General features: G+C 51.1%; 1 protein-coding gene across 1 annotated transcript in view; it reads right to left on the bottom strand.

Moving 5' to 3' along the window:
- The window catches only part of TMEM266 (transmembrane protein 266), a 72,820-nt gene that overhangs the window by 23,932 nt on the left and 26,920 nt on the right, over window positions 1–21,968 (bottom strand). The window contains exons 5-7 of the mRNA XM_077780478.1: window positions 11,244–11,300; window positions 9,988–10,126; window positions 5,671–5,786 (exon numbers count right to left, since the gene is read on the bottom strand). Of these exons, the coding sequence (XP_077636604.1) occupies window positions 5,671–5,786; window positions 9,988–10,126; window positions 11,244–11,300 (312 nt within the window). The remainder of the gene's footprint in view (window positions 1–5,670; window positions 5,787–9,987; window positions 10,127–11,243; window positions 11,301–21,968) is intronic.

The following is a 21,968-nucleotide window of genomic DNA, read 5'->3' as shown; positions in this document are numbered from 1 at the left end:
CCCCCCCCCCCCGCCCAAGTAAAGAAAGAAACTTAAAAAATAAGTTTTTTAAATATCTGGAAGCACATTTGTAAATGGCCACCATTATACAACTGATTTAGTATATTTATTTTCTCTCTCTCTCCTTTTTCTACATTTACTGAAAGACTCCAGTAGGCTGGACTTAATATATGTTACTTGAATAGTCTGATCCTTATAGCATCCTGCTGACGTAAGCCTTATGTCCTCAGTTTTTCCAACAAGGAAACCGAGGCCCAGGCATTAAGGGGGAGACTAGTCATTGGTGGAGTGGAGGTATCTCGCTTGCTGGTTCCTTGTCTAAGGGGATCCCTCTACCCCTCCAGGCTGCCCCCACACAGGACTCCTCTTTCAGGGACTGATGGTTGCCCAAGGCCTAAGACTGTCCTAAAGGGTTCACCGAGCTCTACTGGCCTCCTTGTGGGCTGGGCCTCCAGTCGCCCTAAATACCTGGGTTTTGCTAATGGTCTCAGGGTGAATGGTACTCAACTTGGAAAGAGAACTTAACTTCCTTCCGTCCTTCCCAAAGGACCCTGGAGAAGAGAAATAAAATTTGACCATGAGTCAGGTTGGATCCTATTAACTCTGGGCCACAGGCAAAGCTTACAGGGCAAAGAGCAGGCACCATGGGGACTTCAGAATAGGTCTCAGAATTAGAGCAAGGACACAGGTGCACATAAAGCCTGAGAAGTGGTTTCTTAAGACGAGTTGGAAGAATATACAGTGATTTAACTGCTGCATCTAAAATAGCTTTAATCTCTGAAGCAGTCAGAACACAGACCAAAAGCTCATGCTATCTCTCTGAAGGACAGTAACTAGCATCCCACCTCTGGCATCCATTTGCGAATCAGCAAAATTAACTCCTAAGGAAATCCTGGCCAGGATCCAGACAGAGTAAAATATAAGTGAATGGGAAGGAACTCTCTTCAGCAGATGGACTGCTGAATTTGGGGTTCTGAGGCTATCTGCTTCTGTCACAGAAATGCGCAACCTAGAAGCAGGATGCAGAAGGCCTGCCAGGGCTTAGGCAAGGGAAGACTGACCAACAGAGTATCCTCCTTCCCCGCTGGCCCCAGATTTCCAGAAGGAACCTGTTCAGGATGAGCTGAGGCCACGAGTCAGAAGAGATGATGGAAATACGGAAAGTACTGCATCCTATCTCCCTGGAAGAACAGGGCCAGTGCAGTCCAAGGGGGAAGCACTGCAAGGAGCCATGAGAGACTTGTGTCTCTGATCTTAATCTTCTAACTGCTGTGTGAGGTTGGGCACACCTCTTGCCTTCTCTGTGCCTCACATTCCCTCATCTGTCAAATCTAGGATTCAGTCAGATGCCCTCTACGGATGCTTTCATTTATAATATAAAGTGGTTCTGGAGCACCTGGGGGTGTGGTCTGTGGTAAGAAATGAGCTGCCTGCCACATGGCACAGAAGATAAAATGAACAAGATATTCATGTAAGAAACCCGCACACTGTGTCACCCAAGAGTTCCTACAGGGCCACAGCAAGAAGCAATTTAAGCTTTCTAAAAAAGCTTAGATGAATAAAAAAGAGTAACTTTACAGTGCAGAGATCTGACAAACACTACCTCAGGCAGGGGAGGTCAAAACCAGTGGTGATGTCGTGTAGACAGTAGGTACCCTTGATGTGCTGTGCTGTGAGATGATGAGGCAAGCAATTTACCTCTGTGGTCTTCGTCCCCAAACCCATAACTCTAATCTAATCATGAGGAAAGCATCAGACAAATCTCAATTGAGGAGCGTCCTACAAAATACCTGACCAGTACTCAAAACGTCATCAAAAATAAGGAAAGTCTGAGAAACTTTCATAGCCAAGATGAGACTAAAGAGACACGAAGACCAAATGTAATGCGGTGTCCTGAATAGGATCCTGGAACAGATAAAGGACGTTAGATAAAAACTAAGGAAACTGGAACAATGAATGGACTCTAATATAATAACATACCAATACTGATTCATTAATTGTAACAAATGCATGATACTAGTGTGAAATGTTCACAGGGGAAATTGGGTGTGGGGCATACGGGAACTCTATACAATCTTCACGACTTTTCTATAAATCTAAAACTGTTCTAAAAAATAGTTTTGTTTTTAAAAGCGCTAAGATGAGTAAAGCCTTGAGAAATATTTACACAGATACATCTCGGGGAAAGAGCAGGATGAGTGCAAATTTGGTGTTTCATTAAACTGAAATTCTACAAACTTCATGGGAAGTTTGGTAAATTTCAACATTTTAGGTAGCACATACAAATCGATTTGGAAATTGCTTTATTAAACTTGGAGAAGTCCAGGGGGGAGAGAGAGTGCAAGAGTGTTTGATGAAGATGATTGAAATCACCTGGTAGTGGGGAGGTGCATAGCTTCAAGGGACTCTTTGGAAATGCTGTTGAGACAGCTGAGGTAGGCTGGGTCTGTGCCTGTGGGAGAGCTGCGCTCAGGCTGTGGTTTAAAAATACCCTGGTGCATAATCTGGCCAATGTCTTCACTGAGCACCAAGAAGTGGCATGGGTAGAAAAATGACACTAAGCAAGGTGGGCTGGGAAAGAACGGTGTTCTATTAGGACACCTGGGTCTATTCCTGGCTCTACTAGCCCTCAATCAACCATGAGCTCTTGGGCAAGTCACCACTCCTCAATTTTCTTATCTGTAAAATAAACGGGTGTAGGTAGGGGAGAGGCTGGGCTGGCATTAGTTGCCATTCATCCTGTGCAGGGCTTTACGTGACACAATGTCAGAACGGTCCTTCAAGGATTTTTACTATTGCTCTTTTTCAGATTAGGAAAACCAAGGCCCACACAGGTCCCATCAGTGACCAAAGCCACAAGGCCAGTAAGTGGCTAAGCTGGCTTTGCACTCAGGTCTCTTGATGAAGTCTATCCTAACCATTCCAGACACTATCCTCTCAGAGTGGTTGGCCGCCCTGACATGCCACAGGCACCCTCATCTCTTTAGCTCAGTCAGATCTCAAACCTGGTTCTAAAACACTGGTGGAAATGACGTAGGTGTCCACCAGCCCCGCCCTGTGGAGTGGAGAGCAGCATCCATTGTTCCTCTGCTGTCACCGGGCCCTCTCCTGCCCTCCCCGTAGCCCACTGGGATTCCAGTCCAGCTGCCTTTTTCTGCTGTCTCAACTAAGATGACAGGCTTCAGACGCTTTTTAAATTAAAATGGTTTGTTTCTGTTCATCTCTTTTCCAGATGTCACTACCTAGAGGGAATCTGTCTTTATTTATTGGCTCTTTCCTGTGCAGAATCCAAGGGAGTCTCCCTACAGCCGAGCCCCATAGGAAGAAGGACACGTGTGGGGGGTGACTTAAACCAGGACAGCAGGAACACAGGGTCTCCGGGGGGGCTAAGGACAGGGGTCCTGGTGAAAACCACTGGGGGTGGGGTTGCCATTAGGGTTTTCTCTCATCTACGTGGCCCATGCGGTGTTGATGTGAGGCTGCTATAGGGTCAGCTTGTTCTCTGCTGGGCTGGGAAGCTGTGTGTGAATTTATGAAGGGCAGATGTGGCACCCTGTGGGCATCTATCATGTGGCTGCTGTGGCAGAGTGTTCATTTTCCGATAGACAGGGGACCAAGAGCTGTCTGACTAAGCTCTGGCCAGGTCCTGGATGTCACGTGGATCTGTCCTCTCCCCTCTTCACCTCTGTCTGCCCCGACGCCTCTCTACCCAGGTATCCTGTCTCTATTCCTGCCCTTGCCCATCCTGCCTCTGAGAGCAGCCAGAGAGACCCATCAGCAACTCCTGCCTGAGCAGATCTCTCACCCCCGCTTTTAACACTCCAGGCCTCCAGGCCCAGCCCAACGTCAGCTCCTCTGGAAACCCACCCACTCCCCTGCCCCCGTGGCACACAGAGCCCCCAGACACGTCCCTGCTGCCACTGTTTATGGGCCTGTCACACTGCTTGAGTTGCCCAGAGCCGCATGAGGGTAGGGGCCAAATCCTCTCCACGTCAGTGCCCCTAGTGCCCAGCACAGGTCGGGATGATGCTGGCTGACCAGATGCACGGGTGAGAATGAAGCTGATGCAGCACTTAGGGGCTAGACATTGGTCTTCACAAATCCACAGCCCTGGGAAAGACTGCCCAACACCCAGGATCCCTTGGATAATGTGCTTCTGAGGGCTGTGTCCCCTGATTGTCCCCTCTTGTCACCCATAAGCTTTTTATGTTAAAATGAAAGACCATGGAGTTCCCAAAGTAGATAAAAAGATTTGGTTCCCTGACAGACATTCCAAGGAGATGATTTTGAAGACTCTGTGTGCTCGTCCTGCGGGGCTTTTCTAGGGATCCACTGTGGCTACATTCCACCGAATTCCCACTCCCCCCCAGCTCTTCCTCCAGCTAGGAGAAGTGGGGGAAGAGGGGCCAGGAGATCCACAATGTACAGGGCACTGGGCTGAGGGCAAAAATGGGTCAGGCAAGGCCTGCCTTTGGGGAGCATTCCATTCAGTGGGAGGAGCAGTTCTGGGTGCAAATAATGACAGCCCATGGCAGTGAGTGCCCAGTGCTCTGCAGAGACTGACAGCGAAGGCTGGGGGGTAAAGGAGCAGTGGCTGCGGTGAAGGGGGAGTGCCATGTTTTGTGGAAAAGTGGAGACTTGCAGGCTGTGCACGGGTTAGATAAGCTGAGCTTGCAAGAGGCAAGGATTGAGGTGAGGGGCACAGCACAACCAAAGCTAAGAGATGGGATGGCACGGGGCTCGTCAGAATGACAGGTGACTCCACCTGTTGAGAGTGCCTCAACACCTGCTGAGAGTGCCTGGGTGCTCAGCTATGGGGCAGGGGGAGGGAACCCAGGGGTGTCTATCCTCACGGCACCGCAAGCCAGAAGTGCTCAGCCCTACATGGGGCAAGTAAAGCTGGGACATTCCGTGCCTGGATTGGCTCTGAGCACTAAGGGCGGAGGGCATAGCTTATATGGCTCACAGAGCAAGGGACAGTAGAGTGTCCTCTCCCAAGAAGCCAAGAGCTGGCTGGAATGACAGTCTATCCTCCCACACACCTTCTACCACCTTGCTAGCTAGTCGCCTCTGTGACATTCCCACCCTGCACACTGCGTACTTAGAACATTCCCTCACTGGAGGCTGTGTTTCTACAGAGCTCTGTAGCCTTGTTGCAGGACTCAGCTAGACAGGCTCTCTCCCTGGTCCAGCTGCTCAGCCCCCTTGGCTCTGACAAGCATGGCTTCACAGGGCCTGTCACCTTTGTCTTCTCCACAGCCCCTGGAAGGCAGAGAACTGTTAACGCCTCTTTGGGGTGTCTGGAGGGTGGGTCCTGGGTGGTGACTGGCCCACAGTGGTGCCCAGCAACCTCTGCAGACAGAAGTTGTCCCTTGCTCTAGAGACCACTGAGCCAAGAAGACTCTAATGAACGGAGTTGGTGACTCAGTTGGCTCAGGTCAGAGAGCTAACTGGTCACTGTGGTACCAAAAAAAGCACCCTGGCCTGGAAGTCGGTGTTGAGCCCAGGCCTGGCTGCGCTGAGCTGGAGTGACCTTAGAGACTTGTGTCCCACTCTCTGGGCCTCAGGCTCCCCTTGTGTCCTGGGGGCTCTGCTGCTCTGGCTTCCTGCAGTTTTAGGCACCCACAGAGCCCTCAGCCCTGGACAGAACCGGAAGTGGCAGGGCATTACCCCTTGCTCCTGACAGATCTGCGTCAGTCTCTCCAGCTGCTCATCTTGGATGACCTTGGCCTTCTCATATTGCTGGATGACCATCTCCATCTCCACCTTCACAGGCAGGACGTAAGCTAGAAGACAGAGACAGCTCTGTGAAGAACTTGGCAGTGGCAGGGCTCAGGCTGGGGGCGGCCGGTCCCAGCATTCAGCCAGCAGCAGGTTCAGGTCCAGGAGCAGCTCCTAGAGGGGCCAGGGGTGTGGGGCTGNTAGGTACCCAATAGCATCCAGGCAGTAGAAGAGAGGCAGAACCCTAACCCATGGTGACTAAGGTATCTGTTTTCCTCCTTTTCCCTAGTGATAACACCCTTACTTTTGGCTGTGTGCCCAGCTGCCTGGAGCAAGGACTTGTTTTCTAATCACCTTTGCAGTTATGGGCAGCCCAGAGACCACATTCTGGACGATGGGATGAAAGAGGAGGTGTCATGCAGCAGCTTTCAGGAGCTGGCGTTGATGAGCAAGTGGAAATACTGGAACCCTCACTTTCTGCTGGTGGGAAAGTAAACTGGGATAGCCACTTTGGAAAACTGTTCAGGAGTTCTTTAGATGGCTAAACAGAGGGACTACCTGGCCCAGAGATCCCATTCCTGGGTACCTAAGAGAAATGAAAACATACGTCCACACAAAAATTTGTACATGAATGTTCACAGCAACCAAAAGTGGAAACAAACTTAATGCCCATCAGTTGATGGGTAGATAAAGAAAACGTGCTCCATCCACATGAAGGAGCACTATTCAACAATAAAAAGGAATGAAGTTCTGACACACATGCTACACATGGATGAACCTTGAAGACGTTTTTGCAGAGTGAAAGAAGTCAGACACAGCAGGCCACATATCATATGATTCCATTTCTATGAAATGTCTAGAAGATGTAAATCTATAGAGACAGGAAGTAGATTAGTAACTGCCTAGGGCTGAGAGGCTAATGTGGAGTGACTACTAGTGGGTTTGGTCTTTCTTTCTGAAGTGGTGAAAATGCTCTAAGTTTAGATTTTGGTGATATTTGCATGAATCTATGAATATACTAAAAGCCATTAAATTGTGCACCTCAGGGGCACCTGGGTGGCTCAGTCAGTTAGGCGTCCGACTTCAGCTCAGGTCACGATCTCATGGTTCCTGGGTTCCAGCCCTGCGTTGGGCTCTGTGCTGACAGCTAGCTCAGAGCCTGGAGCCTGTTTTGGATTCTGTATTTCCCTCTCTCTCTGACCCTCCCCTGCTCACACTGTCTCTCTCTCTCTCAGAAATAAATAAAACGTTAAAAAAAAAAAAGAATTGTGCACCTCAAATGGGTGTTTTACAGTGTGTGACCCATATCTTAATAACGACGACTAAAAAGAAAAGGCATCTGGGACTTTCCTTTTGCCTCTTTATCTTCTCTTCCTTCTTCCTAGTGGATGAAATGAGGATATGATGGCTGGCACTGGAGCCGCCATCTGGGATCATGGGATAACTTGGGAAAGTAGACTATATGCAGCAGAGCAACAAAATGGGAGGAGCTTGGAATCTTGACTACAGAGAGTGCCACATCAGCCCTGGACTACCTACCTGCAGACTCATGTGACAGAAATAAGCTTCTGCTTTAAGTCACTGTTATTCTGGGTCTCTGTTACTTATAGATAGTCCTATCAATCACTGATACACACTTGGAACTGGAGGAGAGAGCCTAGACTCTGGGTTGGAGGGCCCCAGTGGTAGCCCCATGGGCCCCTCCCTTGGGCAGTTCTCTGGGCTCTGTGGAGGTCAACTCCTGGCCCAACCCTTTTGCTCTGGCCTTCACACTCTTATATCTCACAGAACCCAGCTTTTCCCGACTCATCAGAAACCCCAGTCAACACACCTCTCTTGCCACTGTATTCTACAACTCTCCACATCCCCACTCTTCAAGTCCCTTTTCCACCCACAGTGTCCTACCCTCCAGATGTTCTCTGGCTGCTGCAGGGATCATGCAGAGAAGAGAAAGCATATCTCTTGTTTGCTTTTAAACTTGAAGGCAGCCCACATGTCCTGCGACCTATCTCCAGGCTCCAGAGGCTGGACCAAGCGGCTTCTGCCTCCTCAGATCTCTGCTGAAGTCAGTTCACACCCAGGGCAAGAGAAACAAATTAACGCCCATGCGTGCGCACAACACATGCCTATCCTGCAGCTCCCAGTGGCACAGCAAAGCCTGATTTGTGTCAGGAAAAGGGTGTGGCGACAGCTGGGAAGAGCATCACAAGGGCTGTCAAGATCCATTAGTGTGAGGGTGTCCAGCTGTCCACAGCTGGCAGAGAAGAGCCAGAAGGCACTGTTCCTGCCCTAAAGGGAGAGGATGTTCTCATAAATGGAGCCAAGAGCAAGGCCCAGAGCAGATGGGGGTGAGTGAACATATGAAGAACACTGATGGGTGCCAATGGCCCTAAGCTCCACTTCTAGCTTACAGCCTGCTTTGCTGTGTGACCATCCTCCCTCTGGGTCTCAGTTACCCCAGTTATCAAATGACTGGAATGGACTAGATGATCTCTCAGAGCCTTCCACTCAGGCCTTTCAGTTTGATGAGAATTCTGGATTAAGAGATCCCAGACAAGGCATCACACACCACAGTGCTAACTGGGTGGGATGTGGGGGCAGGAACCAGGGAGAGGGTGCCCTGTCATGGGATGAGAGACCCCAGAAGCTGTCCCCAGCTCCCGACAAAGGTTGTTGGGGTACTCTCATAGCCACAATTTCCATCATGTGCTGGAGTAACTTTACTGGCTGGAGTAACTTTAGAGTCTATATACTATGCAGTCTATAATCTCAGCAGTCTATCCCAGTGGTTTAAAACTGCTCCAGAGGCCCAGAAGGTCCTCAGAGATGCCCCCAGGGAGAAGAGAGTCAACCAGAGCAGCCTCACTTTCAATCTATCTTTTACCCTGGGTAGCTGCATGAGATTTTGCAGAAGACAGAGTTTAGCTACTTAAAAAACACCTAAGGGGCACCTGGGTGGCTTAGTCGGTTAAGCGTCCGACTTTCGCTTAGGTCATGATCTCGCGGTTCGTGGGTTCGAGCCCCGCGTCGGGCTCTGTGCTGACTGCCAGCTCGGAGCCTGGAGCCTGTTTCAGTCTGTGACTCCCTCTCTCTCTGACCCTCCCCTGCTCACGCTCTCTCTCCTAGAAATAAAAAAAAAAAACAAAAAACAAAAAAAAAAAAAACAAAAAACACCTTAAAAGTTTAGGAATCCTCATCTGGTCATGCCTTGCCCCGCCATGTGACTATCTGGCCTTAAGCTGCCCACACTCCAGCAGAAGCCCACCTACTAGAGGCAGACCAGCCCATCTGCGGGCAGCTCTTGCCTAGTCTGGCTGAGATGAGTGTGGGTCTCCCTCTCATGTCCTCAGAGGTCCAAGGACCATCCTCTGGAACCCAGAGTTGGTTCCTCCATCTTCCCCCTCCCAAGCCTGCCTACCCCATCCCAGTACCCTGTCCTGTTCTTCAGGGACCAGGTTTCTGGTCTCCTCCTTCTTCTCCTCAGCAAAGTGTCCCTCCTCTGGGGGCCACACTCCAGTCTATCACCACTTTCTGGAAATACATGAACCACCCAGGTCAGGGCAGAGTCCTCTAGATGAGGTGGCTCAGGAGGTAGGTGGCCTTGCCTCTAATGGTAGCAAAGGCAACGATAAAGTGGAGTGGATCAGACACTCTGGGAATGGAGACCCAGATGGGAGCATGTGTCACTGAAACTGGCTGAAGCACCAGCCCAAACCCAAACCAAGCCAAGCCAGCAGCTCCCATAGAAACCTTCTCCAGTCGTTTGCAGCTTGACAGGCTTGGGTGGGGGACCCCCTGTTAGACACGGAGGTGAGATGGACCCTGTGGGGAGCAACACCTTGACTAGTAACCTGGACAAAGCCAGTGGCGAGTCTGCAGGCGGCAGGAAGACAGTGGCAGGTGTGCGTTGGAACACTCAGGATGCACAAAGTCGGTGATCCCAGAATGGCAGGCCCCACTGTGAGCTCTCACGTGAAGGGCTGGCCACCCAGCCATATAATAAATAGTTGTGTGGGAATGAACACTCAAGTGTTTGCATGTGACCAGTGTGTGTGGTTCCTGAACACATGACATTGAATGAGCAGTGACAGGCTTGGTCTCTCCATTGCCAATAGTTTCCATCCTCCAATCCCTGAGGCTGGTGGGATCATCCCTCTCTACCACCCCATATCACATGGTCTCTCTCCTCTCTCAGTTGATAGCTTCACGTTCTATAGCAGCTACCTACCACCCTGCCAGCTCTGCGGACCCATTCAGACCACTCACCATCAATGACCCTCTTCACCCGCCAGATCCGGAGCATGATAATGAGGCTGATGGCATCCCAGGGGCTCCTGGGCCCATTGGCCACGGTGGACGCCACCATTGGGGCTAAGGACAGGATGATCACAGCCCCGTCAAACACCTGTGAGAGGAATTGGATGTCAGTGCCCTGAGCCACCTTCCTAAATGTCCCAGAAGCAGGTCAGGCAAAGCATCTGGTGCTGGCCAGTTTCTCTGGGTCTGTTCCCACATCAGATAGTCACCCCTATCCACAACTGCCTCTCCAGAAGGTCCTCAGTCTTTAGGGACCTCCCCACTTGCAGACATGCTCCTGAGCACTCTTTCCTCCTAGGGACCTCAGTCCATCCCCAGCCTTTGTTCAGATGGCCTTGGATTGCTTGAGCATCGTTTCCCAGCATCTTGTCCCTTCTTGGGATGGGGCCTGCATTCCATGTCCCAGAGTTCCTGATCCAGCCTTGTTGAAGCCCTCACTGGCAGTGGGGGCTGAAGGCACGATCTTTCCCCTTGGGTGGCAGGAGACCAGAGCCCACATCTCATTTCTATCTGGTGCTGAGTCTCTCACCATGCAGGGAGGCAGGGCTAGGAGAGGGGGGACCCAGCATGGGTGATGCAGCCTTGGGCCCTGACCTTCTATCTACCTGTTCCAGCTTGGCCTTGATCTGTGACTTCCATGGGCCAGGCCTCTATGTTTGCTCCCAGCATTAGGCCCAAAGAGGCTAAAATGTGCATGTGGAGTGGGCAGCAGACAGTGACCACATTGTCTTGTCCTAAGAGCATAAAACCCCCCATGGCAACCAGGCTTCCTTGGCGCTTCATCTCTACCCGCAGCACCCCACCCCCTATGTGACACAGAGTGGCTGGCAGCTGGATGTTCTGCAGAGACACAGGCTGGGAAGTGCCTATATGGTTTCCTGCCCAGCTCTCTGATCACTGGGCCATTTTAGAGTCAACTTACTGGTCTAAAATAATTTCACAGCTTTTCCAAATGATTCAAGAATCACTTTTCAAATTTTGCAAGATTTCAAGGGGAAGTTTTAGACTGTCCCTTTGCCAGGAACTTTTTTCAGTCAGTCTGCCCCCCTCCCAACCCCCAACAGCATAGCTGCAGGGACTCCCGCATGCACTGTGGGAGGACAGGGCCTTTTTGATGCTCCTACCCCAAGCTGGGTGGGACAGCAACACTTTCCAGCTCCCAGGATGGCTAAGTATAGCGGGTGGGGGTGGACACTGGCCTTTACCTCTATTTTGTTTTCGATGTAATCCCAGATCCCAAGTACTATAATCCGCAGAACAGTCTGAGGAGAGGAAATGAGAAAAGAGGTTATGCTTACTGCTCTCCAGCCACTGGCCCTCCCCCTAGCAGAGAAGATTCCGGAGCTCAGGAGCTCAGATCCAGGGCAGGGCTCTGCCTCTTTATTCAGTAATGGGAACCAACCATCTTCACCATCCACTGAGTGTTTCTTGCCCACATGCCTTCTCCACCACACTTTGAGTGCCTCAGCTCCAGTCTGCATCACCATCACCGTCCGTGCAACCCCTCCCCAGCAGCTGCCTCTGCTCAACTACCCTGCAGTGCTCCAGGACATGCAGGATATACCCAGGTCCTTTGAAACAACACTCAAGCCTGTCTCCCTCTCCAGAGTCAGCTCCTGCACTCCCGTCATGCCACAAATCCACAAACATGCAAGCTCTTTCCTCTTTTGCCTTGTCTTTGCATGTGGCAGACTGCCTGTTCACGCTTCTCCCCTACAATCTCTTGTAATCGCTTTTCTCTCTCTCTTTTTTTATTTGAGAAAGAGCGAGAGAGAGAGCAAGAGCATGCACATGAGGGAGAAGGGCACAGGGAGAGAAAGTGAGAATCTCACACAGGCTCCATGCCCAATGCAGAGCCCAATGTGGGGTTTCATCCCATGACCCTGGGATAATGACTTGAGCCGCAATCAAGAGTTGGACGCTCAACGGACTGAGCCACCCAAGTGCCCCTCTTCTCTCTTAGAGAATGACTGGATAATTAGCATGGTTACCTAGCCAAGCACGGTACTTCCCAGCCCTGTAAGGCATGAGGTTCCTTCTGTTTTCCTCTTCCCAAAGACTAGAATGTGTGTGTGTAGGTATGGTGGTGAGCCATCTTCAGGTAGGGAGGGCGGGGCAACAAGATGGAAGCATCCTGGGTCCCCACCAACCCCACACCACCACATCTGTCTTAACTGTTCACCCCACCTGTCCTTCTGTGAGAGAGAAATAAGCCCTGCCTTGTTGAAGCCCCTGTGTGTTTTCTCTTTTGTTAGAGCAGCTTGGCCTATGTGCTAACCACCAGGGCCATTTCCCTTCTCTGCCTGGAAAAGGCCTTCCAGTCTTTCTCGCCTCTGCTCAAAAGTCACCTCTGTGAACTCCTTCCACATTCCGCAGGCTCAGTGCCTCTTTCCTTGGCGTTCCCGTAGAACTTGGAACACCAATAACTCTCCACCACACTTCATTGTACCTTATGGTGATTACCTCCCTGATCCCCAGTCAAGGTTCAAGAGTCACTGATTTCTCTCCGTTACCCCAAATTCCTGACATAGAGTAGACACTGAATGATTATACAGTTTGAGTGAATGAACAAACACACAAATGAATGACTAATTCCTTAAAACCCTCAGTAATTCACTCCAATGCCGCTGCCTTCAGGAGAGGCTTCCTCACCAACAGTACATCTTCCTCCAAACAGAATATTTAAAAGCTGGTCTCCTATGACTGGTACATTTGTCTGTAGGTCCTTCCTTAACCCAAGATGACTAGTCCACAATAATGCACACCAGGTGGTGTCCCTTCTCCCACATGCTGCAGTACAAGACCAGCCATCTGAACTCAACAAGGCTGCAGAAAGCCGGTGGATCTCCACCCACATGAATGCCACAAAAAGCTTTAGCTGATAAAATTCCCCCTTTCCTTATAAAAGGCTATCCTGATTTCCATGAAGGCAGGAGTAGGTGGGATGCGGGTGGCATCTCTGAGAACAGAGAGGGTCGTGCAGTGACCTGATATCCATTCCTACATGGCTTCCTGATCTCTGGATTGGAGGACCCATGCTTCACTGCAAGACCACTCTAAGAGAGTGGCGAACCACACCCAGAGAAATCTGGGTTGAGGTCCAAGATATCCTGAAGTCACAGCTCAGTAACGGGCTGGTTGTGTAGCCTTGGGCAAGGCCCTCTCTGGGCCTCAGTTTCCTCTCTGCCAGCGAGATGGGTTATAAGATATGAAGCTTCCAATTCCTTATGAAACTAACCTTTACCATTTACTCTATATCAATAGGTGCTAGACTGTGGGCCAGCCCTCCTCACATGTGATTCTCACTTTGCAGGGAGGGAAGATGAAGCTCAGAGAGGTTAAGGAAGCCTCCCAGGGTCACTCAGGCATTGGGTGGTGAGCTGGCATGTGGACTCAGAAGTTTTTGACGCTGCATGGTACATGCAAGCGGCGTAAGGACACCACACATGGGCCTGATTTATTTTGTTGCTGTTCATTCCATCTAACTTCTGCTGACATTGAAATTTGGTGTTTGTCTCCTCTGAAATGTTACACCAGTCACATCCACTCCAAATTCTCAACTGTGAGGCATCTAAGGCAAAAAGTCCGGGCCAGGACGGGGGGAACAGGGCCTGGTCCAAGCAGGACATCTGCTGCTGCTTCTCTTCCTTCTTTTTTCTGTTTCTAGACTGTGGTAAAATACACAGGACATGGATTTTACCATTTTAACTATTTCTAAAAGTGTACTGTGGCATTAAGTACATTTACATGGTCACACAACCATCACCACCATCCACCTGCAGAAGTTTTTCATCATTTCCATTGAACTCTAATTCCCCCCTTCCCCTCCCCACCACCCCTGTCATCCACCATTTTCCTTTCTGTCTCTGAGCATCATTAATCTGGGAACCTCACATAAAAGGAATCATCTCACTTCTTTATAAACAAGGGGGCAGCCCAGGGGAAATGGGTTTGGGGAAGGAAGACAGCTGAGGCATGAGACTCAGCCAGAAACCCCCACAAGGGGATGGGCAGGCAGCACACATGGAGCCCTGTGCTCCAGGAAGGGATGGGAGTTTAATGGGTGGATGACTGAGGTAGCGGCATATAAACAAGTAGAACAGCTGGCAAACCGTGAGAGACTCTTGAATGCTGAGAACAAACTGAGGGCTGATGGGGGTGGGGGAGAAGGGAAGGGAGGTGATGGGCATGGAGGAGGGCACTTGTTGGGATGAGCACTGGATCTTATATGGAAACCAACTTACAATAAACTATTAAAAAAAAAACAAGTAGAACAGCTGGAGCGCTGGCTACCTGCCTTCCTCCTGGCTAGCCCATCCACATGGGATCCATCCTCTGAGGTCTGGCTTAGCTCACCCTCCTCTGGGGGAGTCTTTCCTTCCTAACCCAGCCCATGGAAACAGAAGAGTCATAGGCAGCCATGGAGAGGGCCATGGAAACCCCTCCTGGTCAGGCCTCTGGGCGTAGATGGGAAAATGGCAGCCTGGAGACAGCTGCTCCAAGTCAGAGTCAAAGCTAGAATGAGGACCTAGCTCTGAAACACCCCACCTGCTGGGTTTCCCCTGCAGCGTCCTTTGCTGAGATCCCTCGTCCATGGAGACAGGGACCTGGCCACACTGCCCTGCCAAGGGCTGACTAATCCAGCAATGGCTGTATTCCTCAATGTGCGGGCAAGGACACCCTGCTACAGCAGCATTTGGGGATTTGTCTACAGTGCAGATTCCTGGGGTCTCATGGAGATCCAGATATCAGAATCTCTGGGTGCAGGGCCCAGGAATATGCCTTTTTAACAAACCCCTAGGTCACCCACCAGAGCCACAGGGGTGTATAAAGTGACAATGCCCTGAGTGAAAACAGGGAGGCTGTATGCCCTGATGCAACGAGGAGAAAGAGCATTATATTAGAAGTCAAAAGTCTGATCCTCTTTCTGTTTCTGACCATCCCTTACTGCCCATGTGACATCAGCTAGGACAAAGGCCCCCCTGCTACCTGCCTCCACGGGCTGCTAGGAAGCTCCACGGGAAAAGACAAGCGCAGGGCAATGAGGAGGGGTTACTTTATCACCCACTTCCACTCCCAGGACCCTCAGCCCAACAATCCTGGCCCCAAGCGCAGCAAAGGGCTTTGAGGAAGGGCCCAAGGGAACCAAACTCCTCAGGTCTGGCTGCCTCTTTCCCACCTGGGACTCAGGGTTTTCAGCCTCCTTTGTTCCAACCTTGCCTTCAGGAGTTGAGGATGCTCTGACACGTGAGATAGGCCAAAGTCTTGGCAAAACCTCAGGGATAGCGTCACTCTAAGCCCAGCTCTTGTGCCATCTTCCAGATGCAGAAACAGGCTCAGGGAGAAACAGATAAACCTTTTGGTCTTCAAGCCCCTCTTCCTCCCACCACAAGTACCCTCATCTTTTCCCTCAGAAAGCCCTGCTTTCTGGAAGGACACCCCTCATCTCTTCCCAGGGAAGGGATTCAGGCTTCAGGTAGCAGGAGGGCAGAGTGAGGACCTTGCATCTGCTCCAGGCCCTGTCTTAGTCAGGTGGCAGCAAGGTCTCCTGCCCCTCCTGCTGATGCCCCAGCCCACGTTTAGGGGACTCAGCTTCTCTCCCCAGGATGGGGTCTGATGAGCTCCTAGTGTTTGGGAACCTTGGGGGATATAGGCAGAAGCACCTTGTCTATAAGATTCCTCTATGCAAAATTTTAAAACGTGCTCATTTTCTAGGCAGAGGGAGATCCTAGTTCGCTGTTTGCTGAGCTGAGTGGGGGCTGGCACCCTTGCTCTCTGCAGAGCCATCCTGAAACCAGGCCCACCAGCGAGCAAGAAGGGGGTAGCACATGCCTGGCCCTGAGCCTGTGTCCCCGCAACCCTGCAGCTGGCCAGGGTGGGAAAGTGGGGTGCAGGCTGGCTTAAGGAATACCCACGGTGGGTACTAGGTGCAGGGGGCTGACCCCAAGCACTTCTTCAAGAAGTAGATCTACTCTTGGGCTAATTTTCCCTGTGAAGAGAGCTGGGGGCTCCCTCCTCAAAATAACCCCCAGCCCCAGGTTAAACTAGAGCAGCAGGAGGAAGACATGGAATCCATATTCCAGCTACAAGGAAAAAGTAAGAATGTGAGAAAACTTTGCAGGGGCTGAAAGCACTCCTGAATTGGTGTGCAGAAGAAAGGTTTTCTGGGTAACAAGTGAAGGTTGAGAGATGATAGCGGGGCAGCACAATGGTGCCTCTGAGACGTAGGCATCAACAAAACAGGAACAGAGGGACCAGCTTCACTCCTCCATCCACACACCCTCAAAATCCATGGGGATGGAGCACGGTGAGCCAGAGGCAGCCCCCTCCCCAGACGGGTGACCTCTTCCCTAGGGATCTAAATGTGAGCCCCCTGCCCACAGGCAACAGCCAATACCTCCAGGGGACATGGGCTCACAGGTCCCTGGTGCTGGGTTCATTTGGCAGGAGGTTCCCAGCTACCTTAAAAGAATGGGTACAAGGCCTGTAGGGTAGAGCACGGGGTGGCGGACCACATGACCAAATGTCAGTCCCTCGAACACTGTGTGCTCTGTGCCCACCCTGGGGTGAGGAGGCAAGACTGAAACACACAGATGTGCAAAGTTGAGTTCCAGAACTTCCTCTCAGCCTAGAAACCTTCTTAGTTTCCTCCATTCTAAATAATCCCTCACTGACCCCATGTCTCTCTCTCTTCTCCCAGGTTTTGAAGGAGCATCTCCACTTAACCCACTGCAATCTGACATGAGCCCACCACAGCGGCGGAACCACACACATCTTGGTTACTGATGACTGTTTGCTCGCAGATCTCATGGATAATGTCCTGCAATTGATCTAACTTAGTCTGGCAGCATGTAGGGCACTGAGCACATTCCTGCGCTTCAAGGACTCCTCTTTCCTTTCCAGGGTGCCACGTGCTCTGTGTTCTCCAACCACTGCCCTGGCTGCACCTTCTGTCACCTTTGCAGGTTTCTTTTCCTCTCTCCATACCAAAATTGTTTGCCAGGCCTCCAGTTTCTTCTCTTTTTCCTCCCCACATTCCTGGATGATAGTACCCTTGGCTGCAACTCCCACCAATTCCCTGAAGCTCCCTAAGTCCACGTGTCCGGCTCAGACCTGCTGCTGTAGTTCCGGCTTGGCAAACCCCATCACTAACCCTTCTTTGTCTGGTCTTCTCCACTGCCACACTCCCTCCCAACCACTGGCCATCAATTCCCAAGTCCCACCAAGGACAGCTCTTTAATTGCTCTCCAGCTTGTCCCTTCCTCCATCTCCACTTCCACTTTGTGGTTCAAATCTTTACCCCAAACAGCTGAGCTCCTACATGTCCTCCAAACCCAGCTGTCAGGGTGATTTCTCTAAAAAGCCACTTTCATTATGCCCCTCTTCTGCCTGGAGGCCTCCGGGGTCTCCCCACTGCCTTTGGATCAAGACCCCAAATCCTGAGCAAGACACTGAGGGGCCTTTGTGACCTGGCTTTGCCTGGGTTCCCAGGACATCTCTCCACCTCTACTGCCAGTCAACAACCAGACACGTGGTTTTGGCTCACAGCTCTATCCCTTGTGCATTCTGTGACTGCTGCCTGAGGTCCTTCTATCTCATCCACCTGGAAGCTTACACATCTGCAGGCAGACTGCTTCCCCTCTAAGGTCTTCCATGGCTGCCTTAAGCTTGAACTTAAGCTCCTTTCCTGGCTCTCTCAATATGCAGATTTGCTTCCTAGCTGACCATAAACACCCCAAAGCTGAGCCTGTGTCTTGATTATCAGTACACCCCTTACACCCCAGTGCATCAGAGTCACTTAGAAATGTTGGCTAAATGAATAAATGAATAAGATCTTCCATTTATCAAGTGCCTCTGTATTATGAGGGATATGGTTAATTTTATGTTTCAGTTTGACTGGACCATTGAAAAAGGCTCACTGGACATAAAATTAACAGTGGTTGTCTGTGGGTGATGAGAATATGAGTGATTTTTCTTATTTTGGCTTGTTTATACTTTCTTAATTTTCTACAATAGCCAGAATTATCCCTGTAAACATGAAGATTATTTCATAAAAACACTTGTGGGGATGAGCACTGGGTGTTATGTGGAAACTAATTTGACAATAAACTATTTGTAAAAAAAAAAAAAAAAAAGGTTATTTTGTGATTGGATAGAGCCTCAGCCCTTACTCTAATGTAGATGTGGTTCCTCCATGCAAATGGGGAGGTTCTCAACCCTACAGCACTTCTATCTACTGAAAACCGGTTATAATACACTCACTTTACAAATGAGACATTTGGCTGCCATCTTCCAGGAAAGTGTCACAACACACAATCTATAATGTGAGTTACCCCTTTCATGTCCACATGACCCTGCGTAGTGGCACTAGTTTTTTAATCTCTGCAAAGTACATGGTGTGGCCTGGCTGGGGTGTGAGGACCAAGGGCTCCTGACAGTGCTGAAAAAGCAGTGAGTCACTGCAGATTTGATCTAGTGCCAGCCTAACAGAGGTGGGAGGCATGGGCTAGGGATGGCGGGATCAAACCTTCTAAGACAAGTCTGGTCCCTCAAGAAGTCCACTGTTCTGGGCTCTTAACCACTTCAGTTTGTTTAAGGCACATCCATAATCCTATCAGGCTTTTACCGTGAGGTGGTGGGGCAGCCGCCGTTCAAGTTACAGATGGGATAGGGAAGTCAGAAGTGGCAGGATGGGCAGGGGCTCCCTCGGCTGGGGGTAAGGCAGGTCTGGAACCCTGATTTCCCTCCATCTCTCTGGAGGTGGCAAACAGGGGTGGATCTCAAGTGGGGTCAGAAGGCAGCCCCTAGGACAGCTCCAATTCCTTCAGGTCAAAGATGGGGGAAGCCAAGGCACAGAGAGAGGCGGTGACTTGCCCAGCAACATACAGCAAGTTCGAGGCCAAACTAGCTCCCTTCTGTTGAGTTCTCACAAGGCCCTGAAGGTATCCTCATCTCTCAGCATAAAGCATTCTACCACCCTCTTGCTTCTGTGTGGTGACTGAAGCTCATCCCCTGGCAGGAAGCAGCAGGTAGGAGGGAGACTCCCTCATGAATCCAGAATCTTGGGGAGGCTGCTGATTTGGAAAGAGGAGGCCCTGGCTCAGTTCGATTTACTGGCCTTCTCTTGGCACACAGCACACTTGGCATATGGCCACGCTCCCTCAAGACTGAGAGGCTGCCCTGGTAGAGGAAGTGGCCCTAAGAAGGCTTGATCAACTGGTATAAAAGATCATGTATCTTGTGATTCCATTTATGAAATATCTTAATAATTAAGTTCACAGACACAGAAAGCAGATCAGTGGTCGGCAGGGGTTGGGTAAAGGCAGAATAGGGAGTGACTGGGTTTTGGGCCTCCTTGAGAGTTGAGGAAAATGCTTTGGAACTAGAAAGAGGTCACATACAACACTGGTTATGCACTAAATGCACTGGAGGGTACGGGGGGTAGAGTTTAAAGAGTTGTATTATGTAGGGATGCCGGGGTGGCTCAGTCGGTTAAGCGTCTGACTCCTGATTTCGGCTCAGGTCATGATTTCATGGTTCGTGGGTTGGAGCCCCATGTAATGTAAATTTTACCTCAATAAAATAATAGTAATAAGAGGAGGAGGAGAAAGAAGAAGCAGCTGTTGCCACCACTGCCTCGAGGTTCCTATCTAAAGGGCCAGCCATGGGTCAGCTTTCTCTTCTTCCAGGAAAAGAGCTGGGCCTCTCCAGATCCCCCCACACCCAGCATTAGGGGCCAGGGCCAACAGTGTGTGGCCTGCACTAGAGCCCTGCTGCAGGGTGGCCCAGTCTGGCCAGGCCCCAAGCCCTTGTGCAGTTTCTAGAAGAGAAGCAGCTGGGCCTCCAGGCTGCACATGGCTGGCCGGTCCTGGTGTCATCCAAGGGTGGGGTGTACAATTCTCCGTCTGGATCCCAAAGGCTCTGCCCGTTCTTGGGTGCTGCAGAGTCATCTGGAAGCACAGTGAATTCAAGGGCACCCACTTCCACCTTGGGCCCCTCTAGGGACCCCGCACAGACTGCTTGATTGAGGGAGGCTCACTCTCACCACTTTGGGAAGCATCTGTCTCACTGGAAAAAAGCACAGCCTGTTTGAACAGATGTCCTCAAACTGAGCCCAAACCAGCCTCATGCTTCCCTTCTTTGAGTCTAGATCTGTCCTCTGGGGCCAGCACAGAATGGGGTAACCCATCTTCCCTGAAAGAGCCCTCAGAGCACTGAGATGGGCAAAGGATGGGGTGGAACTGGCACACCCACCTTCTGGTCCAGCCTGTCACTCCTGCAGACCCTGGGCAGCTTTCCACTCCTCTCCAGGCCTGTTTCCCAACTTCAAAATGTCACACCCACATTCTGGGTTGTCCTAAAGCTCAGTGGAGACAAGGAGTGGAATATTGCTCCTAACAAGTCAAAAGGTAGCATGGCATCAGGAGCCCGTTGGGTCAAGCCCTTTGTGGAATCGGTGTGAATTAACACCCACTCAGTCCAGCCAGGCCTGGAGTCCTGCAGTGACCCCCACCCATATCTGCGGGTATTTCCTGAGGAAGTATTTCCCACCCAGCCTTGAAGGAGTGATGTGCATGTCACACCAGAGGAGGGTGCGCCAGTCACATTGGGTCTGGGGTCAAATGCACTGCAGGGTTGGACTTCTTCTTTCTCAGCTCCTGGCCCTGGCCTTTCTCTCAGATTCTCAGTCCCCTCACAACCTGCTGGCACCAGGGCCCCAGAAGGATGCAGTGGGGACAGACCAGATTAGGAGCCCAGACACCTGGGCCCAGTTTTGGCCAGAATGGGCTGTGTGACCCCAGGCTGCTCTCCTTGTCCATATGGTTTTTAAAAGGGCACTACTGGCATTTTCAGGAGGCAAATACACTGACCTGGGGCACTGCTGAGGGACATTGGCTGCCCTGGCCCTTCTCACTGGAGGTGCCCAGGTCACACAACTCCAAACTCTCTGGGGAACAGGCTAGGGGGACATCTACGAAGCTATTCTAGCCCCTCCTGATGCTTGTTTTTTCCGGACGCTCTAGGACACGTGAGAGCCCAGGCTCAGGAGCTGGGCTGTCTCATCATGAGATCACTGTCCCGGCCCCTGTGTGCATGCTGGGCAGGGCGTGCTGGGGAGGCAGGTCTCTCCCATTGTTACTCTAGTGCTAGCCCTCTGTTGCTCCACCTATTACTCCTCCCTTACCACCTTGTTACAGCCCCACCCAACCCTGTCTTTGACAAGGTCTGGGGCACAGTCATTCTCCTCCAGCTGAGCCTCTGGGAAGCCCCAGGCCCATCCACCTCTGGGTGTGTGTATGGGAGTGAGTGGGGGGTTTGTGGCTGAGATGCCTCTGCACAGGGGCTTGTCTGTTTCAGGTGGCTTGTCTCCGGCAGGGACAGGAAGGGAATGCCAAATTCACGCTGGGTAATAAATTCTGCAAAGGCAATAAAACCAAAGCAGACAGATAGATGGAAGAACCACAACAACTGATTAAACATTTTTGTTGGCAGTCACAGACACATGACACATTTTCCAAGGTTTACAGCAAGGAGACATCTGGCCTTGGCCCATGTGTTTGTGGGAGGGAATCACAGTGAGTGGAGGCCAGGGAGCTGGGGAGGGCAAGACCCTAAAAGGGCAGCAGGCCGGGAAGTGGGCACTGTTTAGGGGGTGGTGAGACACCTCTGGGGCAGTGGTCTCAGCAAGCCGCTTGGGACACTTCCCGGGAGGGGCAGTGTCAGGATCTGCCCCCACAGTCAGAGCTTCAGGCCCAGGCTTGCCTGCCAACTCCGTGGGCTGCAGGAGTCGAGGCCTGGGAAGAGAACATTCTGTGCTTGGAATGCCTGCTGCCCAGCCCCACCACACCCCTCACAGACTCAGGATTTTGGACTGAAGGCCTGAGGCCCAGTCCTCCCCTGACTTGGGGAGGATATTGAGGCCCATTATA

Source organism: Crocuta crocuta, unplaced genomic scaffold (assembly GCF_008692635.1).
Source record: "Crocuta crocuta isolate KB4526 unplaced genomic scaffold, BGI_CrCroc_1.0 scaffold310, whole genome shotgun sequence".
In the NCBI taxonomy this organism is placed as follows: Eukaryota; Metazoa; Chordata; class Mammalia; order Carnivora; family Hyaenidae; genus Crocuta; species Crocuta crocuta.
This window is presented reverse-complemented; position numbering and strand designations above follow the sequence as displayed.